This window comes from Mastacembelus armatus, chromosome 16, assembly GCF_900324485.2.
Source record: "Mastacembelus armatus chromosome 16, fMasArm1.2, whole genome shotgun sequence".
Taxonomy (NCBI): Eukaryota; Metazoa; Chordata; class Actinopteri; order Synbranchiformes; family Mastacembelidae; genus Mastacembelus; species Mastacembelus armatus.
Window position 1 is genome coordinate 16,984,028 of NC_046648.1, and position 14,448 is coordinate 16,998,475.

At 39.2% G+C, this 14,448-nt stretch overlaps 2 protein-coding genes across 2 annotated transcripts; both read left to right on the top strand.

Moving 5' to 3' along the window:
• Positions 1 to 1,940: 1,940 nt before the first annotated feature.
• trpv6 (transient receptor potential cation channel, subfamily V, member 6) lies at positions 1,941 to 7,406 on the top strand. Its single transcript, XM_026317463.1, has 17 exons — positions 1,941 to 2,014; positions 2,211 to 2,347; positions 2,485 to 2,582; positions 2,676 to 2,798; positions 3,296 to 3,436; positions 3,636 to 3,734; positions 4,042 to 4,217; positions 4,323 to 4,469; positions 4,557 to 4,636; positions 4,731 to 4,866; positions 5,134 to 5,220; positions 5,309 to 5,385; positions 5,465 to 5,630; positions 5,764 to 5,830; positions 5,951 to 6,219; positions 6,319 to 6,425; positions 6,704 to 7,406. Exons 2-17 carry the CDS (start codon positions 2,217 to 2,219, stop codon positions 6,954 to 6,956), a joined length of 2,157 nt encoding a protein of 718 aa, XP_026173248.1. The 5' UTR covers positions 1,941 to 2,014; positions 2,211 to 2,216; the 3' UTR covers positions 6,957 to 7,406.
• A 2,218-nt stretch (positions 7,407 to 9,624) lies between these two features.
• On the top strand, positions 9,625 to 14,401 carry LOC113136557 (transient receptor potential cation channel subfamily V member 5-like). The gene is made up of 16 exons (XM_026317468.1): positions 9,625 to 9,755; positions 9,859 to 9,956; positions 10,047 to 10,169; positions 10,755 to 10,895; positions 10,979 to 11,077; positions 11,208 to 11,383; positions 11,492 to 11,638; positions 11,733 to 11,812; positions 11,907 to 12,042; positions 12,396 to 12,482; positions 12,578 to 12,654; positions 12,738 to 12,903; positions 13,076 to 13,142; positions 13,255 to 13,523; positions 13,648 to 13,754; positions 14,100 to 14,401. Exons 1-16 carry the CDS (start codon positions 9,625 to 9,627, stop codon positions 14,314 to 14,316), a joined length of 2,121 nt encoding a protein of 706 aa, XP_026173253.1. The 3' UTR covers positions 14,317 to 14,401.
• The last annotated feature ends 47 nt before the right edge of the window (positions 14,402 to 14,448 follow it).

Here is a 14,448-nt window from a genome sequence, read left to right on the forward strand (position 1 = left end):
GTGCTTTTTCAAAAAGTAGTATGTACATCATGTGGTGGCAAAGTTAGATCTTTAGGAACTATGAAAAGGAGAGCATCCTATAAGTTGTTAACCTTTGCAGGTTTATGATTAGAATGGTTAGAGGTTAGGGTTGAGGATAGGGTTAGTGTAACCCAAAAACCAAGGTTGACAGAGACCAAATCATGGTTGAAATCTGCCATCTTTGTTTGTAGCCAGGTCCCTCTCTCAGAATTGGACTGTGGAGTTATAGAAGAAGGTAACCTAGTGTGATGAATCATGTTTTCTTGTCCATCATTTGGATGGCCAAGTGCTATGTATCTATGGTGGCCCCCTTTGCAACTTACAGGACTTACCTGCACACTATAGCTAGAAAAAAAAAGCTTCTGTTGCTAACATCTCAGTGTTTGATATCAGGGGAAACCTTCACGGATCTTATGGAGCTGCTTTGAGGAATTATTTATTTTAAATATGTAATTTAAGTGATTAAGAAGCAACAAAAACAGATATAATTTAGCTGTAAATATGTAACAAGGTTTGCTGTTATATTTAGTGGCAACCTGTTCTACTTTAGTACTTTAATGAATCAAGCTGATGCTTTTGTTTTAATAGTGATAATTGAGAAATACTGTGTTACATCCTTCTGAATAAAAGTCAGTTGTGGTAACTGTATCACAGGTGTTTGCAATAAAAGTTTGTTGTGGTGTCCCAAAACATATTAGCACAGTGTTGTGAAAGAATTGCTGGTATGTCTGACCTGAAAGTGGACACACAAAACACAAAATCATGTTTTTGATGGTGTTATTGTTTCTTTATAATGACACTAACAGAGTGGAAACCACTGCTCTTTGTGACACTACTTAAACATGGTGCTCTCTCCGTCTGGTAAACAGCTATTATCTCTACAGTACTAAATGACTCCTGCATCTGCAACCATTAACGGAGCCTCCTATAGAGTCTTCCTAAATCCTGTTTATCCTGTAGGTAACCAGCCTGTTAGTCATGATCTATAATAGGTCACAAAAATACCTGCATGCTACAGCTAGAAAGCTCTACAAATGTTGTAAGAGTTTATTGATTCACCAATTTACAAATAATACGTGGACATGACATCTACCATTCAGCACCAGGCAGTTGTTTTCAATAAAAAATGAGTTTCACAATATGAAATCCACTATTAGCTTTGTTTTCTACCTTTAGAGGAAAGTGACATAACCTCATCGGACATGATGCTGCCGAACCTCCAAATAACCATTATGGTCTTTGCAATGTGGTAATTACCATGTTTGTGATCATTGCTGTTGACACATCGATCATTCTCAACATGTTAAATCATTGTGAGTGAAACTAATTTAGTTTGTGTGTGCAAGCTGCAATATGTTGGAAAATCATACATCATATCCATATTTACAGCCCACATACGTTTTAATACTTTTTAACCATAGTCAGTGGAAACTCACTCCTTGATATCAGGCTTAAATTTCCACTCAGGTCAGTTACTTAAAGGGTTATTTGAAACAGTGACCGCAACCAAGTGCCATGAATGTTGCGGAATTTTCATAGTGGCCAAGCAGGTTTTGGTGGTAGTTGGAGGAATGCTGTTAGGCATGATGTTAAAAGAGATATTCAAGATTTAGGACATAGGATCTGGACCACTTTCACTTCACTTTTAAAAAGAAGGAAGTAAGCGAGCAATTTCAGATCAGCGTGACAAAGGAATTTGTGGTGAAACAGTGATTTGAACCTTAAAGCAAACTTTCCCTGAGGGATTCCTGACCTGTGGTGAACATCTACTTGCTCATTATGGCCACACACCGACAGTCTGTCCACTCCCCATCCCTCTCCACCCATTTATTCTTCTCAGTTCTTACATGAGTCTCCTCCCTCATGAAAAGGTCATATATAACGGTCATGCCACAGGTATTTTACTACTCTTCAGGGACATTTAGAGTTGTTGTTTCTGATTTTGGGTATTGTGACTAAGCACAGCTGAGGACTTGGACCTTTACTGATAAAGGTGAGACTAAGAAACTTTCTTCATTTTTGTTCATTTGTTTTATTCCATTTAAATGAATAAAATACCTGTCGGTTTTCAAAGAAAAGAAATAAATTCCTGCCTGCAGATATATACTAGTGTCTTTTTTTAATCTCTGTGTACTTTAACTCGACACTCACATTGTAAATAATTTTCATATACTTTCATCGAACATCAGGTCCCAATGTCTCCATCTCTGGCCAGATCTGCTCCAATTGAGCTCAGTCACTGGTGGAACCAGCTGAAGTTTCGCCTTCAGAACAAGAAAGGATGGGATGAGATGTTGGATGAGATGTTTCTGCTGCACAACAAACTGTGAGAAACTCATATCAGATCATTTCCATCGCTTTTAACAATTACATTAAATATTACAAAATAAGTGCTATGTATGAACTGTATAAAACCTAACAAGTTTAATAAAGCTTGTTTTGGTTTTTTATGTCTTTCTTTAGTATAAATGACATTCCTCTGTTCTATGCGGCTAAAATGAACAAAGTTGAATGTATCAAGAAACTGCTCAGCTCTGCATCCACTAATATATTTGAAAGAGGTAAGACTGAGTTGTGAATTTAATCTTTACTGTGTTGTTATGTTAGTGTACTGCAGTGTCAGTTGTATGTCGTCTGTATATCCTCTCACTCAGGTGCTCTTGGGGAGACAGCTCTTCATATTGCCGCGATGAATGACAACCTGGAGGCAGCTTTGGCTCTGATGGACGGAGCTCCTGAGCTCATCAATGAGCCCATGACCTCTGAGCTTTTCCAAGGTTGGCATATATAAACGCACAGACACAAGCACATGATCAAGCACATTATATGTCTATCCATTATCTATACTGCTTGTCATTTTAAGGGCTATGTGGGGATCCCAGCAGACTTAATCAAAAGGTGGTTTACACCCAGGACAGATCTGGTCCACTGAAACGCTGGCACATAGAGACAAACAGTCACTCATACATACACACCTATGCGCAATTTAGTCTCACACACATGCCCACACACCCACACACAGAAAGAACTCAGGTCGACCAGGGTTTGAACCTGGAACATTCTTGCTGTGAGGTGACAGTGTTGGCCACTGTGTCACCTACATGCACATCATGTAGTTGCAATTTTATTGCACATGTACTAGTAGCTTTTAGTTAAACCATGTACCTTTAACTTCATACAGGTCTCATTTTCACAGCAGGTAAAATGGTGAAATACTGGTGTAACAGTTAAATCACATTGGGCTGATATACACTGTGTCTCTCCTCTGTCTCAGGTATTACGCCTCTGCACATGGCTGTGGTAAATCAAAATGTAAATCTGGTCCATCATCTCATTAGTCGTGGTGGTGATGTGGAAACACCTCGAGCCACTGGCTTGTACTTCAGGAAGAGGAGAGGAGGACTCATATACTATGGTTAGTCAGAGAGAGTGAGCCTAAAATGTACAGGGTGGTGTAGAGTAATAATAAAGATGATACGCTGGTTCCAAGGTTCTTCCTGTTCTTAGAGCTTCTAATGAATACAAACAGCTCTGGGTCAGTCTTTTCCAAGAAAATGTAGTGCTGAGTGATATGACACAGATGGTGTTTTTCAAAATGTACATGTGGTCCACAGGTGAGCATGTCCTGTCTTTTGCTGCGTGTACTGGGAACAAGGATATTATCTCCACGATAATTGATGCAGGGGCCAGCACCAGAGTCCAGGATTATCGAGGTATGAAATACTGCCTCTTGTAGGAGGGTTAGAAAAGCATAAAACATTATTTCTCAACTAGCAGTTGACTAGCAGTCATAAAGTATGATAAAGTAAACTCTCCAGAAGCTGTTTTTTGTAAAGTGTCTTGAGATGATTGTATTGTGGTTTGGTGCTATACAAATAGAATTGAATTGAATTGAATTGATGTGTTTGTGTCTGATATAGTAATTAATTGCCTTATGTTTTCTCTTCCTTTACTTCCTGTATTTTCTCTATTTTCTCTATTTTCTCTTTGCTTCCACTTTGTCCTTTTTTATTTTTTTAGGCAACACAGTGCTTCATGTTTTGGTTCTGCAGCCCAACAAGATGGCTGCATGCCAGGCCATTGACCTGATTTTGGCACATGATGCAGAGCTGGATCAGTTAGTGCCACTCGACATGGTGCCTAACATTCGAGGCCTTACACCATTTAAATTGGCTGCAAAAGAGGGGAATATTATGGTAAGTAAATGATAAGAGGAACCAAAGGTTAAAATCCCAACTTGAAAGTAGAGCAGACTATTTAATGATTCCTGACCTCACTGTGGTTTGCTCTGTCTGTCTCAGGTGTTTCAGCACCTGGTTAATAAAAGGCGTGAAGTCCAGTGGAGTTTGCGCCCTTTGGCTTCCAACCTGTATGACCTGACAGAAATTGATTCATGGGCTGACAACATGTCAGTGCTGGAGCTCATTGTGGGTAGCCACAACAAAGAGGTAAACAAAAAAACCACAGACTATTTTCTCAGAAATAATAAAAGTGATGCTTAGAAAACATTCAACAAATTTTGCTTGGTTTTCCAGGCGAGGAGGCTACTGGAGGTGACCCCAGTGAAGCAGCTGATCAGTCTGAAGTGGAACCTGTATGGAAAACATTACTTTAGGTAAAGTTCGATGTTAATGAATGAAATAAAATACTTGAACTTTACACACGTCCAGCCTTGTTTTACAGATTTTTCTTTCCCTTTCCTGTGTCAGGCTGCTGATGATTCTGTACCTGCTGTACATTGGGATCTTCACACTGTGTTGTGTATTTCGCCCTCTGAAGGACATTCCACAGAACTACACACAATCAGACATCGACAAAACGATTCGGATTCAGAAATCATTCAATGTGTGTCGCAGTTAAGATTTTTTTTTTTGTTGTTGTTTTTTTATCTTAGACCATAAACAAAACTTATCCATTTTGAGCTATTTGCACTTTGCTTCCATTTTTCCATTTGGCTTTTAACTCTCCAGAAGCTGTATGGAGCTTATTGTTTATAATGTTTATGTGTATAACTGTCAAACTGTGCACCTGCATAAAAGACATGCAATATAACACTAACATGATTTTAATTAATTAATAATACAAACCACATTTCTTCTTCCCATGTCTCAGGAGAGTTATGTGACACATGAGGACAACCTGCGACTGGTAGGCGAGATCATCAGCCTCCTGGGAGCTTTTGCAATGTTGTTGCTTGAGGTGCATTTATGGCATGTGTTCATACATACCATCTTCTATATTACACTGTACTGCACATACCCATGCTATTGTATCTTCTTTCCAACAGATCCCTGATATAGTGAGAGTGGGAGCAAAGCGCTACTTTGGACAGACAGCACTAGGAGGCCCCTTCCATGTCATCCTGTGAGTAAGAACACTAGAGTAAAAATAAAAGCAGCTGTTCTGACATACTTTCTAACCTTTCTGTTGTTGTTTTGACCAGTATCAGCTACGCATCCTTGGTGGTGTTGCTGTGTGTGTTCAGAATCTGCGAGGTCCAGGGGGAGGCCGTGGTGATGGCAGTGTGTTTAGTTCTCGGCTGGTGCAACGTCATGTTTTTTGCCCGAGGTTTTGAAATGCTCGGCCCTTATGTCATCATGATACAGAAGGTAGGAGTCAGCTCAGCATGGACACAAACACAGTGATGTAAAGAACATTTTCAGTTTCAGTTTCATGTACTGAAACTCTTTTGAAGTAGATGTATTCATTGAGGTTATCTATGTTTGTCTCATTTCTTCCCAGATTATATTTGGAGACCTGGCAAGGTTTATGTGGCTGATGTTCATTGTGCTCTTTGGTTTTTCTACTGGTGAGTATATTTTAGGCAACTTGATCAAGCAAAAATGTAATTTTCTAAGGTAAAAAATTGTTGACATAAGAATTTTCAGCTCGCTACAGTAGATCTTGTCTTGTATGTTTTCCTTCTCAGCCCTGTGGACTGTGTATATGACTCAGGACCCTGATGCCCTCCCTTCATTTCGCTCCTTCCCCATTACTCTATTTTCTGAGTCTGAGCTCAGTTTGGGGTTAATAGATCTGCCTGTAGACCACACAATCTATACACCCCCAATCGTTCATGTGGTGCACACTGCCTTCTCTCTGGTCGCCTATGTCCTTCTGCTAAATCTACTGATAGCCATGATGACTGACACACATTGGAGGGTTGCCCAGGAGAGAGATGAGCTCTGGAGAATTCAGGTAACAGATACATACTGATTAAAAATATAGTCCATAAATATAAATGCCATATACCTGTGCATTTCTGTCACAGTAAGCAATTATCATCATGTTGTGCAGGTGGTAGCCACAATTTTGATGCTGGAGAGGAGGCTGCCACGCTGCCTGTGGCCTCGACTTGGGGTATGTGGGTTAAAATATGGCCTGAAGGAGCGCTGGTATCTCAGGTAAGAGAGTACTGCAGTGCCAGGAAGAGAAATTGTGGCATGTGAATCAAATGCAAAAGTCAAAGAACAAACAAACAATAAAGCACTTCCAGAGTGTAGTGACGGTGATTTCCCTAAATGTTTTCTATTCTATTAACTGTTCCTTGAAGCATGTTTTACTAAATATACTGAATTTAGCAATAGAAACTAACTTAAACAATAGTAAGTAGCAGTTCACCATTTATTGGTAATTATCTTGAGCCACCTGTGACTTCTGGTTTACTCCACAATCTTTGCAGGGTTGAGGACAGAAATGACCTAACAATGCAAAAGATGAGACGGTACATCCAGGCCTTCTCCAAAGAGGATGAAAAGAAAAAGGAGGGACTAGACAAGAGTGACTTAACAAATGAGTCAGGAATCGTTAAGCTCAGATCTAAAAACATGGATCGGAAGGCTCTAACAGGATGGCAGGTGATTCGCAACAGCACTTTGGGTTTGGAGATGCAACAGGTAGAGTGGAACGAGGACAAGGACTTTAAATATGTCTAGAATGAGATTCTGCCTGAGAGCCTGAAGTCCTTCATCGGAGGCTTTCCACCATCTCAGAGTCCTGAACCTATCTTAGTTTCTCTGTGTTGCCTACAATGCAATTATTCTTTCAGTATTAAGCTTTAGAGGGTGTTATTTTTAGCAGTATAACAATGTAAATGTAGCAGTCATATCACAAGGTATGATAAAGTAAAACACTGACAGTCTAATTTATTATGGAGTTGCAGGAATTTAAAAACCTCACTAGGCTAAATATGTAAAAATGATATATATACATCAGTATGTGGGATCACACAGGACACAGAAGTAACTGGATTATTGTTGAAAGACAGTAGATATCACTGATGATCTCCTCTGAGAATCCGAAGCTAGCGGCACTTTCTTTCGGAAGCAATCCCCTGGCTGAAGTCTGGGTCAGAACATAAACAGGGTGAATCTGTGTTTAGCTGTAACTTCACACAGATGAAAGCCCAACCCCAGTGACTTTTAAAACTGAACTTAAAACTCTTCTGTCTGGTGGTTTTATCCTGGTTTTTATGGTCTGTTTTTACTATTGTACAGGTTGTCTTGCCTCTGTAAAGAACTATAAATTACCTCTTTGTATGAAATATGCTATATAAATAAACTTGTGTTGCCTTGCAATTAGAACAGCCCCTTATTTATTCAAGGTGGAGGAGGACACCACTAGTTTTGTATTAGTCAAGATTCTGCACTTAAAGGTTTGACCTGAAGATGGTGCCACATGAAAGGTTACAGCAAATTTATCTTGAGGGAAACATGTTCCTTGGCACACAAATTATCTTGTAATCTAACAAGTTGTGGTGACATTTTCTCATACGTATAAATACAGTATAAATATCCTGCTGCTATTAGATGAAAAATCTGAAGATCATCTGAGTCAGTAGACTTCACCTTCAGCTGACCACAAATATGTCACAGCAATCCATCCAGTGATCGTTGAGAAATTTTATTCTTCAACAAAGTTGTAGATCACTTGACAACATATGTAAAATGTTAAAGAAGGTCTGGTACAGGCAGCTCAAACCATAACATGCAAATTCAGCTATCATAGTTATTTTTTCAATTTTGTCAGCTTGTATTCTTTCTGGAGAAGCATCATCACAACACTACCAGTTAGAAATTTGGAGACACTTTCCCATTGAGTTAAATAAGTAAATGTGCCCAAACGTTTGACTGGTAGTGTATAACATATAAATATGTGAACCTTTACACAAGGTTGTCTTTTAATGTAGGAAGAAAATAAACAATGTGATATACATTTAGAGTGTTAAAGGGTAAACTTGATGATTTTCAGGTTTCACAGATCAGCAGGTTTGAGTCAAATCAGAGTCTGAGATCTGCTGCGATCAGCAGGCCAAGCACGGATACTCCTTTCCCACATGTCCCACAGATATTTGAGCAGATCTGGACTGATACCAAGACCATGTACACAAACTCCCATTTTTGTTTATACTGCCATTTTGCCATCTTGTATTTTACTGAAAGTAACAAAAGTATACATTATGGCAAAAGTCCCTTTTCATAGGATTCCTATGCCAAACTGTAGGATTGCTATGACCATTGCAATTGATTGATGTAGAACTTCTTATAAAGGTATGAAAGGCAGCTAAAGCTTGTTATTGAGAGTTGTTATTTGTTCTACCTTCCTATCTTTTTCCAATGAATAAACCTGATGGTTGATTTTCCTAAATTTATGTTTGTTATGGTGTGTGCCAACCTCCAAACAACCATTATGGTCTTTGTGATGTGGCAGTTACCATGTTTGTGACTAATAATTTAGTACACATAATTTAGTATGTGTACAATATGCAGCATGTTGGAAAATTGTATATCATGTCCATATTTACTCCAACAAACTCCACTTTAACTGGATAAAAAGCAAAATGGACAATCACACCTTGTGTTCCACAGCACAGTTCGGACATACACGCTTGCATTTTCCAAACAGGTTTCCTAAATGGTTCACTAGAAAGAATATTTGCAAACAAATGTCATTATGTTGCAGAATTTTCATAGTGGCCATGCAGGTTTTGGTGATAGTTGAAGGAATGTGGATAGGACTGGTGATAACAGACATAGTTTGGAATTAGGGTCTTGACCATTGCCCCTTCACTATTCAGATGAAAGCCAGCAATTTAACATCAGCATGACAAAGGAGTTAGTGGTGAAACACTGATTTGAACCTTAAAGCAAAGTTTCCCCGAGGGATTCCTGATCTGTGGTGAACATCTACCTGCTCATTATGGCCTCACTCTTTCTGTCTTACCAGTTCACTCCTCCTCAGCCTCCACCCATTTATTCCCAGTCCCTACATGAGCCTCCACCCTCATGGAAAGGTCATATATAGCAGTCATGCCACAGGTGTTTTCTACTCTTCAGGGACATTTTAAAAGTGTTTAGAGTGATGTGACTGAGCACACCTGAAGCCTTGGACTTTTCCTCTTTAAGGGTAAGACTGGGTAAAACCATTTCCTTTTTGTTCATTTGTTTTACTGCATTTTATTTTTTAAAGCAATACAAAATAATCATAAAGCTTGAATAACCAATTTTCAGGAAGTAATTCCTGCCTGCTGGTATATCACTGGTGTGTTTTTAATATCTCTATATTTTTATACATTTAAGTATTACAGTCAAACATCAGGTGCCAATGTCTCAACCTCTGGCAAGGTCCTTTCCATCCCAGCTCAACCACTGGTGGAACCAGCTGAGGTTTCGCCATCAGAACAAGAAAGGATGGGATGAGATGTTGGATGAGATGTTTCTGCTGCACAACAAACTGTAAGAATCTCATGTAAAATACCATTTTATATTACTGTCAACAACAAACTGAAACCTGTTTAAATACAGTTTCATTTGATGTCCTTCTCCGTTCATGCTTCAGCATAAATGACATTCCTCTCTTCTCTGCGGCTAAAATGAACAAAGTTGAATGTATCAAGAAACTGCTGCGCTCTGCATCTACTGATATCTTTGAGAGAGGTAAGGCTGAACTGTGAATTTAATCCTGACTGTGTTATTTCAGTGTACTGCAGTGTCAGTAGTATGTCGTCTGTATATCCTCTCACTCAGGTGCTCTTGGGGAGACAGCTCTTCATATTGCCGTGTTGAATGACAACCTGGAGGCAGCTTTGGCTCTGATGGACGGAACTCCTGAGCTCATCAATGAGCCCATGACCTCCGAGTTCTTCCAAGGTTGGCATACACAGTTGAAATTTTATTGTCCATGAGGTTTATGATTAATGAATAAGAAAAATCAAGAAGACACAAACTTGGTGCTGTCTTGACCTTAACCCACTGGCTCTCTTTGCATTTATTTGCATCTTGTACCAATTTTTGATATTGTTGAACAATAAGTCAAATAATTAGCAAAAGATGTTAGATTTTTCCCTAGAGCCCATATGATCATATAACATAAAATGAACAACATAGGCCTAAATAGTAGCAACATAAATGTTCACAAAGTATTTTTACTCCACATTTACTCCAGCCAAACTATGTTACTAACCTTTCTGTAGTAATATGGTTAACTATCCTCCTCTGTATTAAGATAGTGAGAGACAACCAAACCTAATGCTTACATGTTTGGACAGCCATAACAACAGGTATCATTAAAATATGAATCTATCAACTATAATAATCTAGTAATATGATAGAGGACATTCTGACAACCAGTACTAGTAAATGTTTTTATGCAGGAGTAATGTAGTATTTTTATAGCATGGATTGTTTTAAATAATTTATTCCAGACAAACCCTGTCTATCTCTCCTCTGCATCAGGTATTACTCCTCTGCACATTGCTGTGGTGAATCAGAACATCAGTCTGGTCCATCATCTCATTAGTCGTGGTGGTGATGTGGAAACACCTCGAGCCACTGGCTTGTACTTCAGGAAGAGGAGAGGAGGACTCATATACTATGGTAAGTCAGAGAAATTGAGCGTAAACTATACTTTTTGTGATATAAAAAACTGATGTTTTTCAAAATGTACATATGGTTCACAGGTGAGCATGTCCTGTCTTTTGCTGCATGCGGTGGGAATAAGGATATTATCTCCATGGTAATTGATGCAGGAGCCAGCACCAGGGTCCAGGATTATCGAGGTATGAAATGTCACCTCTTAAAGGAGGCTTAGCAAAGGGTACATACATATTAATGGCATGATGTTTTGTCTTATTTTACCTCATGTCTCTTCTCTTCACCCTCTTTTTGTCATTTTTGTCTGTTCTTTAGGAAACACAGTGCTTCATGTTTTGGTTCTGCAGCCCAACAAGATGGCTGCATGCCAGACCATTGATCTAATTATGGCACAAGATGCAGAGCTGAACGAGGAAGTGCCACTCGACATGGTGCATAATATCAGAGGCCTTACACCGTTTAAACTGGCAGCAAAAGAGGGAAATATTGTGGTGAGCAAATGATAAGAGGAACCAAAGGTTAAAATCCCAACATGAAAGTGGAGCAGATTATTTAAAGATTCCTGACCTGATCATTGTGGTTTGCTCTGTGTGTCTCAGGTGTTTCAGCACCTGGTTAATAAAAGGCGTATAGTCCAGTGGAATCGGGGATCTTTTTCTTCTTTCCTGTATGACCTGACAGAAATTGACTCATGGGCTGACAACATGTCAGTGCTGGAGCTCATTGTAAGGAGCGATCACAAAGAGGTAAACCAAAAAACATGTTGTAGTTATACTAAACCACAGCAATAATAAAATTGATGCTTAGAAGACGTTCAACAAATTTTGCTTGGTTTTCCAGGCGAGGAGGCTACTGGAGGTGACCCCAGTGAAGCAGCTGATCAGTCTGAAGTGGAACCTGTATGGAAAACATTACTTTAGGTAAAGTTCGATGTTAATGAATGAAATAAAATACTTGAACTTTACACACGTCCAGCCTTGTTTTAAAGATTTTTCTTTCCCTTTCCTGTGTCAGGCTGCTGATGATTCTGTATCTGCTGTACATTGGGATCTTCACACTGTGTTGTGTATTTCGCCCTCTGAAGGACATTCCACAGAACTACACACAATCAGACATCGACAAAACGATTCGGATACAGAAATCATTCAATGTGTGTTGCAGTTAAGATATAACCTTATTCATATTTTATTGTGGCATTGCAACTTTTATGTAACCAAAAGATCACCAGAAGACTTCTTTCCTTAAATTAGCAAGGGTGCAACCCAGTCATTTTTTATTCTGCTGCTATTTTTAACAAAATATCATGAGTACAAATAGTCTGAAAACTCTCAAAATCAGAACCTGTATGGACCTTATTGTGTGTACTGTATGTATGCATGTAATGTATTTATGTTATAATGTGTGTCACTGTCAAACTGGGCACCTGCATGTAACACACTCAATAATACTAACATGCTTTTAGTAATATTAATACAAACTTCATTTCTTCTTCCCATGTCTCAGGAGAGTTATGTGACACATGAGGACAACCTGCGACTGGCAGGCGAGATCATCAGCCTCCTGGGAGCTTTTATTATACTGTTCATTGAGGTGAATTTATGACACATGTTTCATCTTCATATACATTGTCTGCTGTATTACACTGTAATGCACATGCACGTGCTATTCTATCTTCTGTTTAATAGATCCCCGATATAGCAAGAGTGGGTCTAAAGCACTTCTTTGGACAGACAGCACTGGCAGGCCCCTTCCATGTCATCCTGTGAGTACGAACACCTGTGCTCAGTAAAATAAAGACCACTGCTCTGAAGTACCTTCTAACCTTTCCGTTGTTGTTTTGACCAGTATTTTCTACGCGTCCTTGGTGGTGTTGCTGTTTGTGTTCAGAGTCTGCAATGTGTATAAAGAGACCGAAGTGATGGCACTGTGTTTAGTTTTTGGTTGGTGCAACTTCATGTTCTTTGCCCGAGGTTTTGAAATGCTTGGCCCTCACGTCATCATGATACAGAAGGTAGGAGACGGCGTGGACACAAACACAGTGATACATGTTATCGGTGGCATGAGTGTAGGAATACTGGCTTGTAATTGTTTTTGATGCAGATTTATTCATTTGTTGATTTGGTTATGGAGCTTATTTATTTGTGTTTTCTGACTGCACTACCCCATGTCTCATTTCTCCCTAGATTATACTTGAAGACCTGGGAAGGTTTATGTGGCAGATGTTTTTTATAACCATGGGGTTTTCCACCGGTGAGTATATTCTTCTAGACCGAACAACCTTTGAATTCTCACAAAGCTTTTTAGAAAACAGTTTGTTGAAATAAGGACTTTGCAGCTACTTTTCTTGTATTTTCCTTCTCAGGCATATGGATAGTGTATATGACCCAGGATCCGACTTCCATACCTCCATATGCCACATTCGCTCTTACACTCTTCTCTGAGACTGAACTCATTTCTACTGTCATAAATCTGCCTTATGACCCCACCATCTATACACCCCCGATTGCCAGCATCATGCATGTTGTCTACTCGTTGATCTCTGGCATACTTCTACTAAACCTACTGATAGCCATAATGACTGACACAGAGTGGAAGGTGGCCCAGGAGAAAGATGAGCTCTGGAGAATTCAGGTAATAGATACATATGAACTTTAAAAGGAGGCATCTAAAGACATAAATGTAAATGCACAGAAATATCTTGTCATGTACCTGTTCATTGCTGTGTCACAGTAAGTCTTATAATGATGTTGTGCAGATGGTGGCCACAATTTTGATGGTGGAGAGGAAGCTGCCACGCTGCCTGTGGACTCAGTTTGGGGAATGTGGGTTGAAATACGGCCTGAAGGAGCGCTGGTATCTGAGGTAAGAGCGCACTACTGGATCAGAAAATGTGGCCCATGAAAAAAATCTCAACAAAAAAATTTGAAAAATAGCTCAAATGTACAAAAGCTTCCACTAGTTCCAAAGTGCAGACAGCTAAAATCGAGTCACAATTTTCACTACAAATAATCATAATTTTCTTCATTCTTCACCAAGTAGCCACAAGTCATGTTGTGCTGGCAGAAATTAGGCAGCCTAATATAATTAATTATTACTGACATTACTATTATTTTCATTTTGAAAAATAAATAACACCAAATAAACTGTAGATAACAATTCACAGTTTAAGGGTGTCTTGACTGTTGGTTTACTCTGTCATCTTTGCAGGATTGAAAAAAGAAACCATCAAACTATGCAAAAGATGAGACGATACTTCCGCAGAGAAAATGAAAAGAAAAAGGATGGACTGGACAAGACTGAGCCAATAAGGGAGACAGTCTTTAGAATCCCCGATCCCAGACCTAAAAACTTAGATGGGGAGGATCTAAATGGGTGGTCACTACTTCGCCACATGACTTTCAATATGGAGGGGTTGCGAAAATAGTCAAAATGAATATGAATGAGATTCCTCTTATGAGTCTGAAGTGCATTTTCTGAAGCCTTCCTTCATCTCACAGTGCTAAACTTAATAAGTGTTGATGAGTTTCACTGCAAGAAGATCCAACTGTCTGTTTCT

What these genes read in the sequence shown, in the direction of transcription:
- trpv6 (XM_026317463.1), top strand. Translation starts at nt 2,217, where the DNA reads ATGTCTCCATCTCTGGCCAGATCTGCTCCAATTGAGCTCAGTCACTGG. An exon ending in CAGAGTCCAGGATTATCGAG is followed by an intron (nt 3,735 to 4,041) that starts GTATGAAATACT and finishes TTATTTTTTTAG; the next exon opens with GCAACACAGTGCTTCATGTT. An exon ending in GCTCTTTGGTTTTTCTACTG is followed by an intron (nt 5,831 to 5,950) that starts GTGAGTATATTT and finishes TTTCCTTCTCAG; the next exon opens with CCCTGTGGACTGTGTATATG.
- LOC113136557 (XM_026317468.1), top strand. Translation starts at nt 9,625, where the DNA reads ATGTCTCAACCTCTGGCAAGGTCCTTTCCATCCCAGCTCAACCACTGG. An exon ending in TACTGATATCTTTGAGAGAG is followed by an intron (nt 9,957 to 10,046) that starts GTAAGGCTGAAC and finishes CCTCTCACTCAG; the next exon opens with GTGCTCTTGGGGAGACAGCT. An exon ending in ATGAGCTCTGGAGAATTCAG is followed by an intron (nt 13,524 to 13,647) that starts GTAATAGATACA and finishes GATGTTGTGCAG; the next exon opens with ATGGTGGCCACAATTTTGAT.